General features: G+C 33.4%; 1 protein-coding gene across 1 annotated transcript; it reads right to left on the reverse strand.

Annotated features, from left to right (window-relative positions):
* Nucleotides 1-1941: 1941 nt before the first annotated feature.
* CYLC1 (cylicin 1) lies at nt 1942-18832 on the reverse strand. The gene is made up of 4 exons (XM_017516585.2): nt 18787-18832; nt 17130-17248; nt 13196-14923; nt 1942-2088 (listed from the first exon to the last, which is right to left on the reverse strand). The coding sequence occupies exons 3-4, from the start codon at nt 14867-14869 to the stop codon at nt 2056-2058; spliced, it is 1707 nt and encodes a 568-aa protein (XP_017372074.2). The 5' UTR covers nt 14870-14923; nt 17130-17248; nt 18787-18832; the 3' UTR covers nt 1942-2055.
* Between the last annotated feature and the right edge of the window lie 7166 nt (nt 18833-25998).

A 25998-nucleotide genomic window follows, 5' to 3' on the forward strand; every position in this document is an offset into this window, starting at 1 on the left:
GGGCTTTTCATTGACCTGGCTGAGATTTTCCCTGAGCTGCAATACAGCTGAGGCTCTTTTGTTTCCTTTCTTCTTCCATGGATGCCCACTTGCATGGCAGTCTACAGTCTCTTCTTGCCTACTTCTGCTGTCTCTCCTTTTATCTTTCACAAGTCTTTCACCAAATAAGTCTTTTATACTTGTAATTATATCCTATACTTGTAATTATGTCCTTCCTGGAATATCCCTGATGTTCCAGGAGAGAAGGCTGGGCAGCATTCAAGGTGTCAGGGGAAGGGGTGGTGAACAGTGTAGCTGCCATTTACCAACTGATTTAGAAATATGGTTGTATGTTTTCAACCATTATGGCTCATTCAATGTGTACTGGCTGAATATTAGTGGTAGACTTAAACTTCATCTCTTTCTCTAACCTATTATTTCTCCAAATACCACCCCTCCCTTATGGGTAACCACTTTTATTATTTTATTTTGCATCCTACCACAGTCTCTTTACGCAAACATAGGCAAATGCAAATATATGTCAGCCCTTCCCTACTCTTAAAAACACTATAAATAACATAGCATATCTTCTCTTTTGCACCTTGATTTTTTTCACTTAAATTTATATTGAAGCACTTCCCAGGACACTACGTAGAGAGCTTTTTCATTCTTTTTCACATTCACACAGCATTCCATTGTGTTTAAGTACTATTATATATTCAGCAAATCATTTAATCATTTATTGAGAGCTAATTGGATTGTTTCTAAACTTTTCTTGTAACTTTTAAAAATATATGTCATGTAGATATATGTAAAGTTATTATATGGTTTAGATAAATAACACCTCTTTAAGAATTGGATCTGAAATGTTGTCATTTCTGAGAGCAAACTGAAGTCAAGATTATAACCAAAAGGCAGAAAGCAGACTGGGTGAAATGAAGGAGGCCTTCATACTTATCTCTCTCTATTTCTCTCTCTTTCCTTCCACACCAGTATCCTGCTCTCAGGAAATAATGTGACATGCATATTCACAGAAATATGTAAAGTGATTGAGAAATGTGTGTTATTATCTCATGAACATTTGCAGTTTATCATTAAATAAATAAATAAAATTAGAAAAAGAAGTAAAAGTAAATAATTAGGTTTAGAATTATATATGTGTGTGGAGGGGATAAGGTATTAAAGAAAAAGTATTCACTGACACTCATTGAAGATGTAAGCAGACTTTCTTCAAAGGGGAGCTATCATAATAGGTATAGGAACCATGGGAATGGGGTGTTTCCTTGGAGAAGAGAGATTGGGCTCAACTATGAATGTAGCATGAGAAAATAGGAATTTATAGCCAAAGAGCAGGGTGTCAGTCAGTGGATGGAAAATTACTGAGAGATAACATTGCAGATAAGGGAGGATTCTGGCTATACTGACTTAACAGGATTCCAGGGTGTTGAGAAATCTCCTGGAGGATGGTGGAGGATGAGAAACCTGATCATATATTGAAGAATCAGCTATTAAGGGTGTAATACTCTTGCTAAACTGATTAAGCAGCTTTTTTGCTAACACGGATTTTATAAGGGAAATGCTTAGATAGGCCTAGGGGATGGTTCAGGAGCATGATTGAAATTTGATCAAACAAAAAATTTTTGTCAGGTGTTACTATCTATATATAGTTCTCTATTTCTCTTCAGGGTGTGGAAGATCTGGTTCCTCCCCTTCATTCTCTGTTTACTTTTAGTTTGAATGCTAAGTTAAAGAGAAGTTTAATGAAATATTATAAAAGTGTTGAAGGGGAGTACATTTGAACCCAAATTTAGAAGTGGTTTCCAGACTGAAGCTTCAGAACATGAGGTAAAATGCTACATTACTTTGGTCTGAATAATTGAGACATTTGATACATTTAAAAAAGAAACATGTCTATAAATCACGTCTATAAATTATATGCCAAAAAAAAAGCAGCTCTTGATACTCATGGAAGGCTTGTTTTTATTTCAGTTCCACAGAGGTAGAAGTGCTCGTTTGACAGTAGCTGGTGCTTACTGTAGTAAGGCCGTTCTGTGAAACCAAGCGCTCAGTTGTTCTTTAAAGCAGCTTATGAATCCACGGTGCTTCAGGCTGAGGAATAAAGTAGAAAAATGCAAATAAAAAGAAAGATTTTATTTGTCTATTATTCAAGACATCTTTGGTGTGTTAAGGATCACACCATAGCACAGAATGTAATAGATGAAAGGGAACTTAGATATCATTTTTATTATTTCTTTTTTTTTTTTTTTTTTGAGACGGAGTTTCGCTCGTTACCCAGGCTGGAGTGCAATGGCGCGATCTCGGCTCACCGCAACCTCCGCCTCCTGGGTTCAGGCAATTCTCCTGCCTCAGCCTCCTGAGTAGCTGGGATTACAGGCACATGCCACCATGCCCAGCTAATTTTTTGTATTTTTAGTAGAGACGGGGTTTCACCATGTTGACCAGGATGGTCTCGATCCCTTGACCTTGCGATCCAGCCGCCTCGGCCTCCCAAAGTGCTGGGATTACAGGCTTGAGCCACCGCGTCCGGCCCATTTTTATTATTTCTTATGAAAAATGCAGATCTCTGATCTCCACCCTAGTCCTATCAAGTCAGAATCTCTAAAGTCCAGCAATATGCACATTCAACAAGCTCCCTGAATAATCTTAATGAACTCTCAAGGGTGAGAAGTACTGAAAGGTAGTCCAAGCATCAGTGTTTGTACAGGAACCAAGTCCCAGCAATGCAACTCCATTAGCTTAAACTTTCACAACTACATTAATGGATTAGAACTTTAAAAATAAAAATATAATGTAAAAAATGAAAATATATTTAAAATATCTTCTAGTCTCCCCAAATTCCATCACACTAACACAATTGTTTTCAAATTTGCATATTAATGCATATTCTTTATCCATGAACATGAAGTTTTTTGTTTAGTTGCAATCCCATAGTATTTTTCCTTGCTTATTTATTTTAGCCTTATATTACAAACTTGTCCCTCTATTTCCCTAGGCTCCATCATTATTATTTCAATGAATGCATACTAATCAGTTTCAGATATTACTAGCACCCCCTTTAATTTTATACATTATACCTATATATTTTATACATTAATTTATAAGTATACATAATTTTATATATTATACATTTATACCAAAGTTTTTCTCTTATAGACAGTATTACAATCATATTCTTTATGCATAAAGTTTGTTTGAAAATTTTTTATTATATTTTAAGGGGTGGGATTATTGAGTCAAATATTATTTTACCATTTATGACTCTTCTCACATATTCCCATATAGGCCCAGAGGAAGGTTAAGCTGGTTTATATTGGTCCCTTTCTGAAGTCAGCAGTGAATAAATGTACTGCTGTCACTGAAGCTTCAACAGTTGTAAGACATATCATACATATACATGTAAAAATTATATTTTATGTATTTATATAGTTATTATACATAAGACTTATAGATGTATAATAGTCACATTACTAGGTACAAAATAATCTCTAGGGGTTGCTTTGATTACTAACCACGGCCAATATTTTTTCATGATTTTGCCTCATATTTATTTTCTCCTGTATAAATTATCTTTTCCTATTTCTTGATTCTCAGAAATATGTCTATTATGGCACTCTTGATTCACAGTTGAGTATTTTTTCTACATCATTATGCATCCCAAATAATTGAAACAAAATGTTGGCTTGTTTTATTCTCAAATACATATGTGGCATAACTTCTACCTGTATATTGTGATCAGGGAGAGGCACTAGAAATGTCATATTCTAGAGCATTTCTTTTTTCAACAGATATTTCTTTTTTAAAAAGACATTTTCTTTTTTAAAAAAAAATCCTATTTTTAATAGAGATAGGGTCTTGCCGTGTTGCCCAGGCTGGTCTCAAACTCCTGGGGTCAAACAATCCACCCACCTCTGCCTCTCAAAGTGCTGGGATTACAGATGTGAACCACCAAGCCAGGACTGTCTTTTTTATTAAATTTATTATACTTTAAGTTCTAGGGTACCTGTGCAGAACATGCAAACCACCATGGCACATACCTATGGAAATAAGACATCTTCTAAGAAAGACAACGTGTGGAATTAGAATTTATTATTGAGAATTAGAAGTCAACAAGAAGACACCAAATCTCATGGTGGGTGATGAAGGCATTTCTATGCTTGGGCATAGCAAAGTAGCAACACAGTAAAACAGTTAAAGTAATAGGAAAAAAAAAATCTTTGTGAAGTGCATGCAATTTAAAAATGAAACAAAAAGTTATCATAGAACAAACCAGCATTTCCTCCCACCTATTTTATAATTTAGTATTTCTTTATTTTTGTATTTTATTTTATGTTTATTTCCATAGGTTATTGGGGAACAGGTGGTATTTGGTTACATTAGTAAGTTGTTTAGTGGTGATTTGTGAGACTATAAACATTCCAGAAGATAACATTGGAAATATCCTTCTAGACATTGGCTTAGGCAAGCATTTCATGACCAAGATCCCAAAAGCAAATGAAATAAAAACAAAGATAAATAGCTGGGACTTCATTAAACTAAAGAGATTTTGTATGGCAAAAGGAACAGTTAGCAGAGTAAACAGAAAACCCACAGAGTGGGAAAAAAATCTTCATAATCTATGTACATGGCAAATAAATAATGTCCAGAATCTACAACAAACTCAAATCAACAAGAAAAAAAACAAAACAAAACAAATAAACCCATCGAAAAGTAGGCTAAGAAATAAATAGTATTTTTCTAAGAAAAAAAAGTGTTGTGAAGAGGCATCACATATTCTATGTTGCTTTTATTTCCCTTAGCCTGTCATCATGCTTATCACACCACTTGCCAACTCTTTGTTTCTCCCATCATCCACTTTGACTAGCTTCTCAGCTGTAAATTGTTTTCTCCTTTACTTAGTTTCATCCTTCATAATCATATTGTAATATGGCATCTCATAATGTAATATCACAGCCCAGTTCTGCTTTTAACTAACTGGTTGTTTTTGCATATAAACTTCTCCATTGCCTCTGTCAAAATTTTGCTCATCTTTTATAACCCAGCTGAAATTTTACTTCACCTTTGTGGTATGAATAAGTAATCTATGAACTGGACATACTTAAATTTCATATTATCTAGTGACAGCTGTGTTTATACAACTGCCGAGAAATTCCTTCATTCATCTTTTGGTGGTTCTCTAACAAATGTCACATTCACTTTTTAAATAAATATTGAGTTCCACATTCTTGGGAATTTTAAATATATCAGTAAACAAATTAAAGATTTTTATCATCATGTGGCTTACTTTTTAGCAGAATATATATACAATGCATAATCATAATAGTAACTGAGTAAATTACATAGATGAGCAAAGAATGAGAAGCTTCTTGGTTTTATGTAATATATTGAATGTTCCTATTTTCAGGGAAGGATACTTTCTTTAGAAAGGACAACTAAAACAAAAAGCTGCTGGCGTTTTCATTACCTAGAGTAGATCTTTAAGTTCTTTGAAAGAAATAGACATGATATTTATATCTTCATTGGTTTGAACAGTGTTTGACACATGATTGATAATTATCCTAAATACGATAGAATTTCTAATATAAACTTTCAACTTAATACAAAATTTTAAGTTAATCAGTCAACAAATAGTTGTTAACATTTACATGCAGAACAATACTCTGAGTGTTACAGTAGTTAGAAAGAATTGGAACACAATATTAATATGAAAACAATAAATAGAAAGCAATATAAGTGTTACAGTGTTTTGAGGGAAAGTTGAGCTTTGAAGAATACAACTGCAGAAGGAGAAACCAATTGCAAGAAAAAAGGGGAGTAATATAAACGAAAGCATAAGGCAGTAATAGCAGTAATAAAGTCTTACATTTGTATAATAATTTGCCATTTATAAAACACTTTCACATCTTTTTTCATATTTGAACCTAAGAACAATTTGTTATAATGTTTAGATTAGGTACTATGTTTCTCATTTGCAGATGACTTTACCCAAATAACAGAAATGACCCCAGTATTAGTTAATGGCGGATTTAAATCTCAAGTTCATTTTTTTCTGATCTCGTGGAGCTTAGAAATTGTTTAATATAGGAGATAACAGACAAGAGTTAGAATAAGAAAATAGTCTAGGGATATACAGTTTGAAATATTTACAAAGAATTGAAATTTTAAGCCCTAGTAATAGATTACGGCTCCCAGGGTATATAGAGAAGAGTAAAATTTTAATACCTGAGCTGTAGAAAACAACTTTTGAGTTGGATATAGAAAGAGGAAGAAGTGCAAAAATTGGAGATAGAGAAACAATAGTAGGAGAGGGGAAAGAAAAGTCGTGGGAAGAAGGAAAACCACAGTAGTAGAAACTCAGGGTAGTTAAGGGAGAAGACATGTTTTTTATAAAGGCAAGAGGTCACAAGTTAATGTTGGTACAGGCAAGACCATAATATTCAGTGAAAGGTCATTTCAGGGAACTATTAAAATAGAACTTTGTGAAAAAGAACTAGAGAAAAGGGACAGGAAAGAAGAACTGAAGATAAGAGTAGGGAAACTAGGAAAAATGTTATAAATATAATGTTTAATGTTATAAAGGTAATTTTCAAACATATGAAAAACAAATATAGGATCCCATTAGAAAGAGAGAAGAGAGGATGATGTGCACAACCTACGTATTTATCTGTTATGGAAGGAAACCAACGTAAAATGTGCAAAGTTGAGAAGTAGTCATAAAAATATTATTCAGAGATACGGAAATAACCAGCAAAGGAAATAAAAACAGAAACATGTTAGTAGGCACTTATGTCTTTCTGGGGCTTACAGCTACACTGTTACTTGACTGTCACTTTGTTAAATACAGTGAGATGGCTTCAAATTAAAACAACTCCAATATTCTTTTTAATAGATAAAATCAGTTAATAACAGTTTCATAAATAAATGACCTCCCCAGTCATGATTACATATTGTCCAAAGATCTCTAAAATCCTTCAAAAACCTCTAGAAATCAGTACACAATAATTCATGAGTCCTCTTAAGAATAATTTCTTGTGGTAATAAATTCCATTCAATGTTACCATTATTTTTTGTGCTCTAGTGTGTCAGTCACTTTTGCTATCTTGTTAACCTCATGAGGGGAATTCTATCCATAGTTCATCACCGTTATTAACAGACACATGACCTATATCTTTCAGGCACAACTTAAAAATGACAAACTCATTCCACTATGCTAGCCATAAAATTTGAAATTGCAGTTCATCTAGTTCAATTCTTTACTTTAGAGATGAGAAATCAGGCCCAGCATAAGAGAGGGATTTACTTTCTTTGTTTTATCATTAAGCAACATGTGTCCCACACACACGCAAAAAATAAAAAGCATAAAGTGAACCAAGATCGGCAGTTGTTATGTGTTTTACTTCAATTTGCTTTTTGATTGATTTCACCAGAAATAAGTACCTCCTTGAAATGCTTTCCAGTTTAATACAAAACAACAACAATATCTTCTTTCCTTGAATAGGAACAATGAATCAACTTGCAGCTTCCTTAGTTTGGGTTTTCTGATTATTTAGTCTGTCTTCTTTTGACTCTTAATTAACTTTAGAAATTGAAAGATAAGCTTTTAAATCAATTGCCCAGTATTGAGCATAATGTCCTGTAACTTCTGCATGCTCAGAAAATGATAATTCCTTATAGAAAATGAAATATGGATCAATTAACTAATTTTATTAAGGAGAGGATGACAGTTAAAAATATTGATTGGCTTATTTGTTGAATTAAACATGTTCTAATAAATTTGTTTCTTTTACATTGTGTTCATATAGCCTGGATAAAATTAGAAGCCACATGCATTGTTATTTGAGGGATGTAGATAGGAGTAGTGCTCCCTGAATATGCATAATGAAATGCCAGATAGTATACTAAAAACCTAACATGTTTCATTTTCCTATAGGGAAGGTCTTATTGATATCCCATTTTGCGATTTAGAAAAAATAGTATTTCAAGTGATTAAGAAAGTCCCCCAAAAGTATCCTGCTAGTAAGTGATAGAGCAAGGATTTAAATACAAACTGTTTGACTCCAAAAGTGTATGCAGTAGCCATTAGATTATACAACCTGCATGGGACTTTCTATTTTTCAAAGAACATATTTAATTCTTGTGGTAAAGAGATTAAGAAACCTCCTTTGTTAATTAATTTCAGTACAATGAAACCTTGTCACAATGCTCAGTTTGGACATTGATTACACTTTATTATTTACTAAGGAATAGATTTTGTTTGTATTAGTCCCTGTTAAAAACTACTCTGTGGAGAAGATAATTTTCTCTAATACAGAAAGCCAAGGAACAATCAAAACAATTATAGATGTATTTGACTATGTAAAAATTTAGCATTTGTGCACAGCAATATACACTGTGGAATAATTAATAGACATGAAAGTTGGGGAAAATACAACAAGGAAGACAGATGAAGGATTAATACCTACAATATGCAAATATACTTTAATAAATGCAAAAAACATATAAATAATTCATGAGAAAAATGCACAAAGAATACAAAGAAATAATTCTCAAAAGATCAAGCCTATGGCATGACAAATATTCAAAAGATATTTAAGCTCACTAGCATTCAGGAGAATGCAAATGAAAGTACCAATGAGATATCATTATGCATCCATTAGAACAGCAAAAGTTAGGAAGAGCTCTAACAACTATTGCTGACCAAGATGCAAGGAAGTATGTATTATTTCTTTATTTTTAAATAAAACGGTAAGAAAACCTCACTTTCTCCTGCTCCCAGCTGCCGTACACTTTCATTCCTGCTCCCAGATGCCACCACTGTCTGTGTATGTCTCTCTGTGTGTGTGTGTTTGAATGTTTAATACAGTAAAATGAAACTTGGAGAGAAGTATGGAATGAAATATAGTAAGTTGCTGATAAATGTTACCTAGAAAGGAGAAAAAAGTTAGCAATGGATGAAAGTGGGAATGAGAAGTAGAGAAATAAGCAAAAATAAAAACTTAAAAGATGGAAGGAAAACAAATTCAGAATGTATGGTATTCTGACACATTAAATTCTGTGTGTGTTTTCATAAGCAAGTTGTAAATAAGAACAATAACATTAGATATATGTCTAACGACTTATATGGATGACCATGATATTGTCAAGTGAGAAAATAACTTGTATTTTAATACAAGAGCATGATTGTATTTTGGTCAAAACAAATTATCTGATTGTCTCTCTCTCTACCTCCTTACATTTGCTTGTACAAGGAAATGGTCTAAAGAGAAAAATGGCCCCCAGGCTGTTAACATTGTTTACCTCAAGAAGATGAAAACGTAGAGATATGGCATCAGAAAGTGGACATAAAGATCTAAATGATTAGCTTTTCTTTACATATTTTATATTGTTTCTGTTGTTGTATTTGTATTTTTGTTATCAAAGATAATATATATATATGTATATGCATATGTATATGTACACACACACATATGGAAAAAAACATAATGGAAAACAAATCACCCTAAACATAACACCCTACTTTTCTACCTTAGCAGCTGGAATATAAAGAATTATTCACTTATGATTGAGAATATTGCCAAGATTTATAAACACAATATCAAATGTAAACAACCTTAATTCAGGAGTGTAAACAGTGCTGACCCTGAAATACAGTACTTCTTATGTGCTTCTTATGTGCTGCTGTGAGAATCAGTGAGACTCCAGTGGAGGAGAAAAGGAGAAAAGTCATCATTCTTCAAGCCCATATTTAAAAAAAACAAAGAAATAAGAAAACACCATAAGTTTCAATAACATAGTCTGTTCATAAGTTCCCCATACACAAATGAACAGGATACATAGGTATTCCCCTCCAGACATCCACTTAGAATGTAAAGTCCATTTTTGTGACTCCCCTCACTTAAAAAAATACTTTATTTTTCTTAATGACATGTCTAGAGTAAAAATGCTTGGAAAAAAGGATATCCAAATGTCTACTACTGTGGTATGATATGTAGCTCTTTAGAGGGACCAAATTCTCAAGCAACTAGACATAACATAGGTGCCGTTTTTGAATCTGCAGATGTGTGTGTGTGTATATATATATATGGCAAGATTCGCTGCCTGCATAGAACCTGAATTCTAATGATGAATGTAACTAACAATAAAGGAAAAAAAATATAATTTTAGGTAAAGATAAATTCAGTGAAGACAAATAATGTACAATGCAGTGCTCAGAGACTGACTGGATAGTGATGGAGAGGAAGTTAACATAAAAACAAGTTAGTCAGGGAAGGCTTCCCTATAGAGAACACTTAAGCTGAAAAACTAAATAATGAGAAGAACCAGATAGGCAAAGATCTGTGGGAGGAACATTTCAATCAGAGGAAACAGCATATAAAAAGGCTTTGCAAGAAAACAATCTTAGTATTTATGACAAACAAAAAGAATGTCAGTTTGGCTATATGACAAAAGAAAAGAGAAAAAGTGCTACATGATTAGGGTGAAAAATGAGTAGGGGCTATATATTGTAGAGGTTGGAAGCTAGGGTAAGAAATTTTATTCTGCCAGACATGATGGCTTACGTCTGCAATCCCATCACTTTGGGAAGCCAAGGCTGGAAGATTTCTTGAGCTAGGAGTTAAAGACCAGCCTGGGGAACATAATGAGTTAATGGATTGATTACCTGTGGAGGGTGAGAAATAGAAGGGAGACAGAGATAATGTCCATGTTTAAAATAAATCAACTGGTTGGATGGTGGTGCCATTTGATAAGATGAAGAAGGCAAAGAGAGGAATAGAATTTAGTGTGGGTTAAAAGCACTATTTAAACATTTTAAGTTTGAGATGCCCAGTAGGTACTATAGTGGAGATTTCAAGTAAGTGGCTGGGGAGAAACCTTGGGAGTTCAATTGGAGGGTCATAACTGAAAATATTAATTTTGGAGCTGTCAATACATAGATAATATTTAGAGCCATTTAACTCTATAAACTCACAAAGGGAGGATTGTAAATAGAGAATGTTCAGGACAAAAACAGGATCATTCCAATTTTTAATAATGAGGCAGAGAAGTATACAATAAAGGTGGTTAAAAGGTACCAGTATGTAGAAATAAAAACAGGAGAGCACAGGGTCATAGAAGTGAAGTAAGGGAAATATTTCCAGACAGAGAGGTTAGTTTAAATGATGTTGAATTATGAAATAAGATGAGGAGGGTGGAAAAACCTGTAGATATGGCCACAAGAAGGTACTTGATAACATTTTTTAAAAAGTTTCAGTGTAGTAGAGATAGAAAAGCCTAACTTAATGGTGGCTGTGCATATGGAAGTTTATTAAAGAGACTTGACGTGAACTGTACAAGCCTACAACATACCCTGAAAGATTTTTTTTTACTACAATTAAAATTAATCCTTGTATTCAATTGTTTTCTTATATTTTAATTATTTTTCCTAAAAACTGCCTGTGGAAAAGAGTCTAGCTATTTGAGAGTCTTTCTTCTTATTTATCTTAAAAATTATTTCCCAGTATACTTTCATTCCTTTTAAATTTTATCACTCTAGTGGCTAGCCATCCATTAACTCAACTTGGTAGAGAGAAGATATCACCTAGAGCAAAGGGGTCATTGACCACCTTTGAGTCTCAAAGCAGAGTTTTGGGGTCTACTTGAAACCCAGGCTTTCTGAGAGTGATAAAAGGTGTTGTTAACTTCCAAAAATATTAATATATGAGAAGCAAATTGATGTATGTATGTAAAGTTTTATTATAAACTAAAGATAGAAAATACTTGGTATACAAGATAAAAGACATCTTTCTGTGTCTAAAAGAGGAAATATAAACTTCTTGATTGGAAGAACAAGAAGATGACAAGGAGGAGAAATGAGAAGAAAGGGGGGAAGAAATTAATGAAAATGAGAAACTTAGTTTCAAGAACTAGTCATAGCTACAATTGTTCTGAGTTTAGCAGGAGAGAGGGCAGCAGCCCTACTATGTTTGGAATAAACAATGAATATCATGCAAGCACAGGAAACAAAGGTTGATGCCCAGAAATCATGTAAATGAGTTACACCTCAACCAAAAATCGTAAAGCAAGCAAGAAAGAAAACGTGGAATAGGAACTTGATATGGTTCGACTGTGTCCCCACCCAAATTTCATCTTGAATTGTAACCCCACAATTCCTACATAACTTGGGAGGAAGCTGGTGGAAAATGATTGAATTATGGGGGCGTGTCTTTCCTACATTGTTCTTGTGATAGTGAATGAGTCTCAACAGGTCTGATGGTGTTAAAAATGGGAATTTCTCTGCACAAGCGCTCTTTGCCTGCCGCCATCCAAGTAAGATGTGACTTGCTTCTCCTTGCCATCCACCATGATTCTTAGACCTCCCCAGACATGTGTAACTCTGAGTCCAATTAAGCCTCTTTCTTTTGTAAATTGCCCAGTCCCAGATGTATATTTATCAGCAGTGTGAAAAAGGACTAATTCAGAGCTCTGCTGTCTAATATAAGATGTGTATTTACACTTTCCCTTACAATCAGACTGTTTCGAGAAGGGATTGAAGGGGAGGTATCCTGGATAAGAGAAGTAGTAACTTTAAGTTGACAGAGTATTTACCCCCAATTAGTCAAAGTTAACCTAAGACTTATGAATTAGAGAAGATATAGTTATTTCTGAAAAGTTAACTTTTGTTTCCTGATATCAGTTATGATGAGGGCTCATAAAAACTCCAGTTGAGATATGGATTAAATAGTTTAATTTTTTGCACAGCTGAATCTTGGCATGTATTCCACCTGCTGTGTATGGATTTTGGTTAATCTAGCTTTTACTGTATTCAGCAACTTCTCAGGAAATGTCTTTATATCTCGCTTAAATCTGTTCCTGTAGAAGTTTTAGTCAATTTTCATTTTTGTTCTTTTCAAAGTATAAAACTTAACCACATTTTTTTGAAAAATGACCTTATTTATACATAAATTCACACGTTTTATTAAATCATGAGTCAGTTCTCTCTGCTCTAGTCAACATAATTTCTATTCTCTTAAATTTATAACTTTTTTGCAATATTTTGAGTACTTGTGAAGTACTCTTTATTTTTCTTACCTTCGAGTCAAAGTTGTCAATATTCTAGTAAAAGATAACTATCATTTGGAGAAAATATAAATTCAAACTTTAAAAATACCTTTCATTTTATATCAATTTCAGCCTAAAAATAAAACAGTAGTAAACTTACCAAAGGGGCATATCTTGGTTTTGGAGAGGGAGGAGGCATCCTGCACAGACAAAAACGTTTGACCTTTGGTGATGGTAGAAACGGGTCACAAGGAGGAAGTGGTGGTCTTTCTCTTGATGAAGGAACTCTACCTGTACTTGCTTTTCCCCCTTTCTCTTTGAATGTAGTCTTCTTGGATGACATTTTGAATCCTCTATTTAATTCCAGTCCTTCCTTTTTTGAATTTGCAGATGTGCCGTTTGATTCATCAACTCTCTTCTCAGCCCTAGGTTTATACAGTGACTCTTCTGATTCAGTATCTGAACCTTTGATTTTTATAGACTTTTTAGAGACTGTCTTGGAAGATTCATCATATTCAGTATCAGTAGACTCTGTGTCCCTCTTTGCATCCTTCTTGACATCTTTCTTCGAGCCTTTCTTTTCCTTCTTTGAGTCTTTCTTATCCTTCTTTAACTCCAAATCAGATTCCGTTTCAGAAGATTCTGCATTTTTCTTTGCATCCTTATTTTTGTCATCTTTCTTTGAATAATTCTTCCCCTTCTTTTCATCTTTTTTATCCTTTTTTGAATCTCTTTCAGATTCAGAATCAGCATTAGCAGACTCTTCATTCTTCTTGACAGACTTTTTATCTTGCTGTGAAGATTTTTTATTCCCCTTTTCATGTTTCTGACTCTTTTTCGACTCCAATTCAGATTCAGAATCAGTAGAGACTGTATTTTTCTTTGCATCATTTTTTTGGTTATCTTTCTTTGAAGCTTTCTTTGACTTTCTTGAATCCTTTTTTGCATCCATTGAGTCTCCAGATTCAGCATCAGTAGACTCTGGGTCCTTCTTTGTGTCCTTTTTCTTATCATCTTTCTTTGAAGTTTTCTTATCCTTCTTTGTATCTTTCTTTGCGTCCTTTGAGTCTCCAGATTCAGCATCAGTAGACTCTGTGCCCTTCTTTACATCCTTTTTCTTGTCATCTTTCTTGGCACTTTTCTTTTCTTTCTTTGACTGTTTCTCAGAATCCTTTGAGTCTTCTGATTCAGCACCAGAGCTTTTCTTTGCATCCTTTTTTGTGTCCTTCTTTGCAGGCTTCTTTGAATTATTCTGTGAGTAATTCCTTAACCATGCATCAAAACTTATGGATTCATCATCAGACCCTTCTACTAACATCAGAAAATCAGCATTTAAACTATTTTCTGACCAAATTTCTGATATGGCATCATTACTAGTCTTTGACTTCTTCAAATCTGTCTCTGGATTGTTCTTTGTACATATGGATTCAGTGTTTTTCTTCTCGGAATTCTTTGAATCTTTCTTATCTTTCTGTGAATAAGTTTTTGAGACTGCCTTAGAATTTTTGGATTCCAGATTTGTTTCCAAATTGGGTTTTGACTTTTTAGATAGTCTTTTTTCATGTGATGATTTTATGGAAGTTTTAACTGTCTCATTTTGTCTTTTAGTTTTCTCATCTTCTACTGTTTTCTTGGATTCTGGATTTGTTGCATATGAGCCTCTTTTTTTCTTGGAATCTTTTTTCAAAGGTGTTCCTCCTTTTTCATCTTGGGACTCTTTATATTCTGCATTTTTAAGATGGGTTTTGGAAGTATAAAGACGTCTGAATGGAGTCTGTTCCCTGGCAGCTATGTTAATAGAGGGCCATTGCAAAATTCTTCTTAAAGAATGCATTATCCATACATAAGCTGGTTTCTGGCCTTCTTCTGACTTTCTTTTGTCATGCTTCTGAAAAGATTGATAAGAACAATAATCCTTTGTGAATGAGTTATGTCTTTCTATATTGGGACATAATAGAAATTCCATTTGACCCAGCAGTCCCATTACTGGGTATATATCTAAAGGATTATAAATCGTTCCCTCATAAAGACACATGCACACCTATGTTCATTGCAGTGCTGTTTACAAGAGCAAACACATGGAACCAACCCAAATGCCCAGCAATGATAGACTGGACAAAAAAAATGTGTCACATATACACCATGGAATACTATGCAGCCATAAGAAAAGATGAGTTCATGTCCTTTATAGAGACACAGGTGAACCTAGAAACCATCATTCTCAGCAAACTGACACAAGAACAGAATACCAAACACCACATGTTTTCACTCATAGCAGGTGATGAACAGTGAGAACACGGGCACAGGGAAGGGAACAACACTCACAGGCCTAGGTGAGGGGGTGGAGGGGAAGGGTGAGGGGTCAGCAGGGGTGGGGGTTGGGGGGGGAGGGATATCACCGGGAGAAATGCCTGATGTAGGCAACAGCGATGGAGACAGCAAACCACCATGGCATGTATGTACCTATGCAACAATCCTTCAGGATGCAGGACGTGCACATGTACCCCAGAGCTCAAATACAATAAAAATAAATAAATAAATAAATAGAAAAAAATTTATTTTTAATTAACTGTTTATTTAAACTTATTTTTTTCTCTATCAAGGGAGGTGTGTGTGTAAATGTATATATTTATATATTTATTTATATACATATTTATATAAATATATATTTTTATATATTTAATATTTGTATATTAAATATATAAATATATATTTATATATTTATAAATATATATATTTATATATTTATAAATATATATATTTATATATTTATATATATATATTTATATATTTATATATATATATTTAAATATATAAATATATATATATATATAGAGAGAGAGAGAGAGAGAACTCCACTTTGAAAATAAGATGACTTTAGCGGAAATGTTTTGATTAGGGCAGGCCCACAGTGATCCATGACATTCCAAGACTTATCCTCAAAAAACAACAGCAGGCTTTTTGGGACTTCTATATGGGGGAAATCTTTTGGAACAATTTAAACATCCTTTATTCCCAAGTTAAATCAGAAATAAACTGATCCTTTTGAAGTTTATTATGACAGTTCCTGTAATAGTTGTAGAACCCTAGTCTGATATTTACTCCTGCTTTTAAAGTTTCTTGTCAAACTGAGAGCCCGTGACCCCCAGCTGCACTGCAAAAAATAAAGAAATAAATTGAATGAAATAAACAAATGCTTGATTTACATTAGCTTGTGCAGCACTAGTGTAATTTCTTTTCTTTTTCTTTTTAATTATACTTAGATTCTGGGGTACATGTGCAGATCGTGCAGGATTGTTACATAGGTTTACACATGCCATGGTGGTTTACCACATCCATCCCCTCCATCATCTACATTAGGCAATTCTCCTAATGTTATCCCTCCCCAGTAATTTATTTTCAACTCTCTCCCAAATATTTGTCAAATCTAGTTGTCATAAGTAACCATAAAGACAGATTTTAGAATTACTTCTTATTTTCCCTTAATTATTCAGTAAAGGTCCCAACAAGCAATTGGTAATATGGAATTAAAAGATAAACATGAAGAGAAACATGAAAAATGTGCCACTACAGATGTAATAAATTACCCTTGAATAAATGCATTAACTGTAACTGTGCTCTGGGAGATGCTTTAAAAATTGTTTGATATCACAGTAGGTGATCAATATATGATTATTGTTCCTTTTGCTAATTAATAGGATAACTCCACTTTAGAGAAGCAGTAGAAAACTTGAATCTCTTAATATCAAGTATCTGGAATTTCATATTTTGTAAAATAGGGAGGCCTTAAAACCTCATTAAGCTCAGTTTCTGCTCTAATATTAAAATTTTAGCTGCTTTTGCAACTGGTAAACCTGCTAGTTTGAGTATTAGGTTATCCAGCTTGCTTAGATAATGTCTTTGATGTAGATAAATATGTACAAATGCGAGCTTAATCTAAAGCAAGTGGGACAGTCTGTTCTACAGGGAATTACAAATTAAAAAAATCTTCCAACAGATAGTAAAATTCAAGTTACGTAGGCCTTACTTATTATATTTATATATGTTTTATCAACATAGATTTCGTTTTTAAAAATGACTTTTTCTGTACTTACAGTAACTGTTACTTGTGATTTCAAAGGTCTTGATTTATCATTTCTACCTCTCTGGGGTGGTTTGGGAAATGTCAAAGCAAAGTGTTTTTCATTCCATGATTTTCTGCTTGATTCACTGACTAAAATGAGAAAGAATAATAAAAAATTTGGAGTTAATGTCAGATTTTCCACAGACATGAATGTTTCTCAAGTAAGAAACATATCCTTTAAATTAAACTAAGTTATAAATTAAAATGTAAATTTTTCCCTCAGAGTTTCTAGTTTATTTGCATAGTAATTAAAGAAAATAAAAGCCACTTTTCTTATTTATCACTGAATTTTACTTAAAATGAAATTTGTAATTTTATTTTCTACATTGAACTAATTTTCACAGATACATAAATCATAATGGTAAAATAATATAATCAAATATCAGGAATAGAAAATAGAGATTTACTGTTTCCTTTAAAATATCTACATCATCTCTTCTATCCTGGCTTTTTTTTTCTTTATATCACTTTAGTTAGATTGCAGACAATGTAACTTCTTCTGTACTCTTCGTAATAACTAGCATGGTGGTGACATCAGTCAGTAAAAGTCTTGATTGATTACATCTGAGTGTTTCTTTTAGCACTTCTCTGACCTCAGTGGCATCCCCAAACCCTAGCAATTAGGGCCATAGATAGAAATTGTACATTCCATTCTTGGGATTCTATTTAAAGAAGGGCATATACATACTGGAGGACAATCAGAACAGTGTGATCAGGGAGATCAAACTATCTGAGAACTTTGTCAAAAAAGGAACTGGTGAGGAAACTCAAGATAGCTCTTTTGGAGATGGAGAGACTAATCAGAGATATGGTGACCATATTTAGATTTTCAAAGAGCTACTATATTGGAGAAAAGTAGTTATAGTAATAATAGCATAGACGCAACCACTAACACTTATGTAATCTTTACTATGTGCCACACTGGTGTTCTAAGCACTTTCATAAACTTGTTTAATCTTTACAACGATGCTTTGGATTAGATAATATAATTGTCTCCATTTTCTAGGTGTGGAAAAATAAAGCACAGAGACAGGGAAAGTTTAAATTAATTGCCCCAAATCATAAAGCTAGCAACTAGTAGAGTTGATTCAAACACAGATACTTTTGCCCCAGAGCCCACACTCTTAATCACAATGTTATAGGCTCCTTTTATATGTATCCCAAAAGATGGGCTAGAACAAATGAGTAATAGTTATAGCAGTGCAGAAAGATTTCAGCTCAGTATATTAAGGAAAACTTTCCTAAAGTTGCAGGTATTCAACAAATGGGCTGTTCATTAACAACTTTCATCTCTCTGACTATATTTTCCTCCTTTACTGTAATTATGAATTTTAAACACAAGAGAATCTTATACAAGCAAAATTGTTTTGTATTTTGAAGAACAACAAATAAATCTTTGTTCAAAACCAGTGAGTGCAAACCTACATCAAGGCCAGAAATATACACACACATATATACACCAACCAACACACACATATGAATATACACACATACATGCTTCTATAAAATTTTAATAAAAATTCATAGCAGTTTCTGCTTTATCACATTTAATGGAATAAACTAGTCATTAGTTCGTAAAATTATTTTCCAGTCTAAGACATATTAAACTTCAATAACTAAATTCTTACTTGGAATGGAATTATCATATGTTCTGATGTTTACTTCTAGTCTATTAAAAGAAGAAAATGCATTAATTAAATTTGTATTATGGAAAACCAATAATAATAATTATTATTTTTTTAAAGTAAACTATCCTTTATTTCTAAGAAACAAAGCCCAATACTGTTTAAGCAGTTATTTGGAACTGTCTTATTGCCACTCATTTCAATTGCAACACTTCAAAAACTTTTATTCATTCTCTTATCTCCATTATTTAAGAATGTCTACCTTTAATTCATATTACAGTCTCCCTATTCTAAACCAAGTGTATTTTTTACTAGAAACTTAAGCAGAAACCTGTAATAAAAACACTAACGTAAGAAATCTCTTACTTAATGATCTAGAACAATAAATTGAACCAGTTAATATCCTCTAGTGAAAAACTCTAAGGCAGAATTTTCTTAATTCACTAAGCAAATTCTGAAGAAAACTCACAACATTTTAATGTTTTCAGAAATTACATTAAATCACTAATGATGTCTGTTGGAGGTACATATAAGTGTTGATCTGAATTTTAAATTGTCTCTCTACACAGGGATAATTGGTCCACGATAGTCTCCATTTGGAAGGTGCCCATTTCGTTTGATACTAATCAGTATTGTCTACCAAAAATAAGCATGGCATTATGTGTTTTGAAAATGTTACTTCCTTATTACCTGGAACGGTGAATGTGATCATTTCTAACATTTAGGTTATGCTTATATAAACGCATATCCTAGTAAGCTTGTCCAATCTATGCTCAGGCCACATGTGGCCCAGAGGGCTTTGAATGCTACCCAACACAAATTTCTAATTTTTCTTAAAATATTATGGATTTTTTTTATTTGTTTCTTGAGCTGATCAGCTGTCATTAGTGTATTTTATGTGTGGCCCAAGACAATTTTTCTTCCAATATGGTCCAGGGAATCTGAAAGATTGGACACCTCTGCCGTAGATCTTGATTTTTTGATTTACCTGAATCATCAAGTTTTTAAACACAAAACAAAATAAGTCAAAATGATCCATTGTACTCATATTTGACTGAAATCTATTTTCATTTTCTAAAGTAAAGTGCTAGTGCCCAGTACAAAATCTGACTCATTATTAAATAACAACTGACTTACAGAACACATGGACACAGGGAAGGGAGCATCACACACTGGGATCTGTTGGAGGGGTTAGGGAGGGATGGTGGTGGGTAGGGAGGGTTAACATAGGGGGAAATGCCAGATATAGGTAATGATGGGATGGAGGCAGCAAACCACCTTGACATGTAGGTACCTATGCAACAATCCTGAATGATCTGCACATGTACCCCAGAACCTAAAGTACAAAGTACAATATAAAAAGAGAAAGTCTTTCTACAATCTCTAAACAAAAACAAAAACAAAACAAACAAAAATAAATCACTGACTTATTTAGGAAGGCTTTTGGAGACATTAATCAATAAAATATCTAGTCCAGTGACATGAAAGTGAAGGTAAATGTCAGAATTAATTTGGAAATTTTAAAAACATAAACACATCTGAGAACTGCTCCCAGAACCATGAATCAAAATTTCTGGTCTGAGTAAATCAAATCTGTATTGTAAAACTTCCCTAAGTGACTTTGATACTCAGCTCTGTTTAAGAACCACTGCTCTGGATTGTTACGCAAAAGAAAACTTTATAGATGTCTGAAATAGTTCAAGTTTGTGCTTTTGCTTTTTCCAAAGGCAATTGATCAATGACCTATTTGTCTGTAGTGAAACCACTTAATTCACTAGAGCAGCTAGAAAATGATACGACCTGCATCCCTGGAAGCCACTTAATTCAATAGAGCAGATAGAAAATGGTATGACCCAGCATGTCAGTTTAGAAGTCTGACATACTGACTTGATCACTGCTTTTATACTCTAAGAAAAAGACTTTGCACCTGCATAGATTTTTTACTTCCTTCCCACTATCTAAAGAAACATTTTCTAAACTTCTTTTTTCAAAGATTTTATCAGAAGACAATTTTGAACACATCAACTTACTATGTGTTGAATAGTTCATACTCTATTGTAATCATATATATTATAAATTATATATTAAAATAGAAAATTTCAAAATATAAAGTAAAACATGTAAATTCAAGTTTTAATAACTTATTTCTACACTTCAATTAATTGTCTTGCACATACATCTCACTTTGGATATCACTAGAAAAGACAACAAAGAACCAGTGAGAAAAGAGACAATTTACCCAAATATTATGAAATGCCTACTTTATATAGACAATATTTCAGTCTCAAATTATTGGAAATTCAAGCATAGTTATACTTCTGAGCAGTTTTCTTCATTTCCAAAGAGTGGTCTTAGTTATTATTTATGTTATAAATAAATATGTGCATACAACTTTGATTATAGGTGGAGGTAACTTGTCTTTTGAGATAAAGGAGAAAATTAGTTATAGGAGCCAAAAAGTGTAACTACATATTTAAAGTTATAAAACAAAGTAACTGCCAACTCAAGATTTTTTAACACAACACAAATATCCTTTAAAATTAAGATAAAAGAAATGCGTTTGTTTGTTTTTTACTTTCATTTTAGGTTAATGGATACATGTCCAGGTTTGCTATACAGGTAAGCTCGTGTCATAAGGGGATGCTATATAGATTATTTTATCACCCATATACAAAGTGTAGTACTCAAAAAAAATTTTTTTTTGATCCTCTCTCTCTTTCCTCCCTCCACACACTAATAGGCTCCAGAGTCTGTTGTTCTGCTCTGTTTTCATGAGTTATCATTTAGTTTCCACTTAAATGAGAGAACATGCAATATTTGGTTTCCTGTTTCTTTGTTAGTTAGCTAAGGATAATGGCCCACAGCTCCATTTATGTTTCCACAAAATATATGATCTCATTCCTTTTTTTATGGCTGCATAGTATTCCATGCTATATATGTACCATATTTTCTATATGCAGTCTACCATTTATGGGCATCTAGGTTGATTCCATGGTTTTGCTATTGTGAATAGTGCTGCACGTGTCCTTAAGGTAGAATATTTATATTCCTGTGGGTATAAAACCAGTAATGGGATGCAGAGTTGAATGGTAGCTCTGTTTTTAGCTTTTTGAGGAATTGCTGCACTGCATTCCACAATGATTGAAGTAATTTACAATCCCACCAACAGTGTATAACCATTCCCTTTTCCACAACCTCATCACTATCTGCTGTTTCTGCTATTTTTTGACATTTTAGTAGCCATTCTGACTGGTGTGAGATGGTATCTTTTTGTGGTTTTCGTTTGCCTTTCTCTAATGACCAATGATGTTGAGCTTTTTTCAAATACTTGTTGGCTGCTTGGATGTCTTTTTGAGAAATGTCTGTTTATGTCCTTTGCCCACTTTTAAGTGAGGTTGTTTGTTTTTTTCTTGTATATTTGTTGAAGTTCCTTTTAGATGCTGGATATTGGACTATTGTCCATACATCACAAACATTTTCTCCTATTGTTAAGGTTGCCTGTTTACTCTGTTGATAGTCTATTTTGCTGTGCAGAAGCCTTTTAATTTTTTCAAAGCAATTGTGGTTTTGCCATTAGTTTAAAGGTCTCATTTTGTCATTGCTAATAGGTCTCATTCATCAGGTTTTGCTTTGGTTGTTATTGCTTTTGGCATGTTTGTCATGAAATCTTTGCCAGTTACTATAACCAAAAAGGTATTGCCTAGGTTGCCTTTCAGGGTTTTCATGGTTTTGGGTTTCACATTTAAAGCTTTAATTCATCTTGAGTTGATTTTTTATATGGTGTAAGAAAGAGGTGCAGTTCCAATCTTCAATACCTAGTTTATTGAGAATTTTTAACATGAAGGGATGTTACATTTTATTGAAAGCTTTGGTGCTTCTATTGAGATAATCATGTGGTTTTTGTCTTTATCTCTGTTTATGTGATGAATCACATTTGTTAATTTGCAGATGTTGAACCAACTTTACATCCCAGTGATGAAGCCTACTTAATTATGGTGGACTAGATTTTTTGACATGCTGCTGGATTTAGTTTGCGAGTTATTTTATTATTTTTATAATGTTTGCATCAATGCTTATCAAGAATGTTGGCCTGAAGTTTTCTATTTCTGTTGTGTCTCTTCCAGGTTTTGGTATCAGGATGATTCTGGCCTTATAGAATGAGTTGAGGAAAAGTCCCTCCTCAGTTTTTTAGAATACTTTCAGTAGGAAAGGTTCCAGTTCTTTGTACATCTGGTTGACTATGGCTATGAATCCATCTGGTTCTGGTTTTTTTATGGTTGATAGACTATTAAAAACTAAGTTTCAGAAATTGTTGGTGGTCTTTTATAGGAATCTATATTTTTCTTGTTCAGTCTTGGGAGAGTGTATGTGTTCAGGAATTTATCCATCTCTTCTAAGTTTTCTCGTTTCTGTTCATAGAGGTGTTTGTAGTAGTTTCTGACTTAAAATTCTGTGGCATTAGCGGTACTATCTCCTTTGTCATTTTAGCTGTGTTTATTTGGATCTCATATTTTTTCTCCTTTATTAGTCTAGATAGCAGCCTACCTATGTTATTAAGTTTTTGAAAAAAATTTTGGATTTATTGATCTTTTCAATGGTTTTTCACGTGTCGATTTCCTTCAGGTCAGTCACAAGTTTGGCTATTTCTTATCTTTTGCTAGCTTTGCTTTTTGTTTACTCTTGCTCCTCCAATTCTTTCATTTGTGATAGTAGGTTATTAATTTGATATCACTTTTTACTTTTTAATGTGGGTGTTCAGTGCTATACATTTCCCTTGTTACATTGCTTTAGCTGTGTCTCAGAGATTCTGATACGTTGTATTTTCATTCCTACTAGTTTCTAAAACTTATTTATTTCTGTCTTAATTTCATTATTTACCCAAAACTCATTCAGGACCATATGGTTTTATTTCCATGTAATTGCATGGCTTTGAGCATACAATTACATGGAAGATAGTCTTGACATCTATATTTTTATTGTGCTGAGGTCTGAGAGTGTTTTTGGTATAATTTGGTCATTTGCACTTGCTAAAGATTGTTTTATGTCTAATTTTGTGGTCAATTTTACACTCTATGCCATGTCACAATTAGACGTATGTACGTTATGTTTTTTTTGGTTGGAGAGTTCTGTAGAGGTCTGTCAGATCCATTAGGTCCAATGCTGACTTCATGTCCTAAATATTTTTGTTAATTTTCTGACTCAATGATCTGTCTAATACTGATAGTGGAGTGTTGAAGTCTTGCCTAATTTTTGCATGCAAGTCTAAATCTCTTTGTAGGTCTCTAAAACCTTGCTTTATGAATCTGGGTGCTCTTGTGTTGGATACACACACACACAGACACACACACACACACACACACACATATGATATTTAGGTCTTCTTGTTGAATAGAACCTCTTACCATTATAAAATGCTTTTTTAAAATTTCTATTTTATTTAATTTAATTCCAGTATACATGTGCAGAATGTGCAAGTTTGTTAAACAGGTGAACATGTCCCAAGGTGGTTTGGGCACCTATCAACCCATCACCTAGGTATTAATCCCAAGATGCATTAGCTATTTTTTTCTGGTACTTTCCCTTCTGTCACCCAGACAGGCCCCAGTATGTGTTCTTCCCCTCCCTGTGTCCATGCATTCTCATTGTTCTTCTCCCACTTATCAGTGAGAACATGTAATGTTTGGTTTTCTGTTTCTGCATTAGTTTGGTGAGCATAACATCTTCCAGCTCCATTATGTCTTGCAAAGGGCAGGATCTCATTTCTTTTTATGTCTACATAATATTTCATGGTCTATATGTACCACATTTTCTTTATCCAGTTGATCATTTATGGACATTTGAGTATATTCCATGTCTTTTCTATTGTGAATAGTTCTGCAATGAACATATGCTTGCATGTATCTTTATAATAGAATGATTTATATTCCTTTGGATATATACCCAGTAATGAGATCAATAGGTCAATTTGTATTTCTTTATCTAGGTCTTTGAAGAATCGCCACACTGTTTTCTGTGATGGATGAACTAATTACATTCCCACCAACAGAGTAAAAACATTCCTATTTCTCCATAGTCTCACCAGTATCTATTGTTTATTGACCTTTTAATGATTACCATACTGACTGGCATGAGATGGTATCTCATTGTGGTTTTTATTTGCATTTCTCTAATGGTCAGAGATGTTGAGCTTTGTTTCATGTGTTTGCTGACTGCATAAATGTCTCCTTTTGAGATGTGCTTATTCATATTCTTTCTCCGTTTTTTAACGTTTTTTTGTTTGTTTGTTTGTTTTGTTTTTTCTCTTAAATCTGTTCCAGTTTTTTGTAGATTCTGGATATTCGACCTTTGTTAGATGGATAGATTGCAGAAATTTTCTCCCATTATGTAGATTATCTGTCCACTCTGATGATAATTTCTTTTGCTGTGCAGAAGCTCTTTAGTTTAACTAGATCTCTACAACTAATTTTTGCTTTAATTGCAATTGCTTTTGTAGTTTTTGTCATGAAATATTTGCCTGTGCCTATGTCCCAAATGTTATTGTCCTAATTTTCCTCCAAGGTTTTTACAGTTTTGGGTTTTACATTTAAGTATTCAATCTATCTTTAGTTAATTTTTACATAGTGTATGGCAGAGATCCAATTTCAGTTCTCTGTATATGGCTAGCCAGTTATCCCAGCACGATTTATTAAATAAGGACCCCTTTCCCCATTTCTTGTTTTTGTCTGGTTTCTTGAACATCAGATGTGTGATCTTATTTCTGAGTTCTCTTTTCTGTCCCATTGGTCTATGTGTCTGTATTTTCACCAGTACCATGCTGTTTTGGTTACTGTAGTCTTGTAGTGTAGTTTGAAGTCTGATAGCATGATGCCTCCAGCTTTTTTCTTTTTGCTTAGGATTTCCTTGACTATCTGGACTTTTTTTTTTCCATACAGATTTTAAAACCATATTGAGATACCATCTCACACCAGTTAAAATGGCAATCATTAAAAAATCAGAAGACAACAGATGCTGGAGAAGATGTGGAGAAACAGGACTGCTTTCACACTGTTGGTGGGAGTGTAAATTAGTTCAGCCATTGTGGAACACAGTATGGCAATTCCTCAAGTATCTAGAAGTAGAAATATCACTTGACCCAGCAATCCTATTACTGGGTATATACCCAAACAATTATAAATCATTTTATTATAAAGACACATGCACATGTATGTTTATTGT

Source organism: Cebus imitator, unplaced genomic scaffold (assembly GCF_001604975.1).
Source record: "Cebus imitator isolate Cc_AM_T3 unplaced genomic scaffold, Cebus_imitator-1.0 Scaffold595, whole genome shotgun sequence".
Taxonomy (NCBI): Eukaryota; Metazoa; Chordata; class Mammalia; order Primates; family Cebidae; genus Cebus; species Cebus imitator.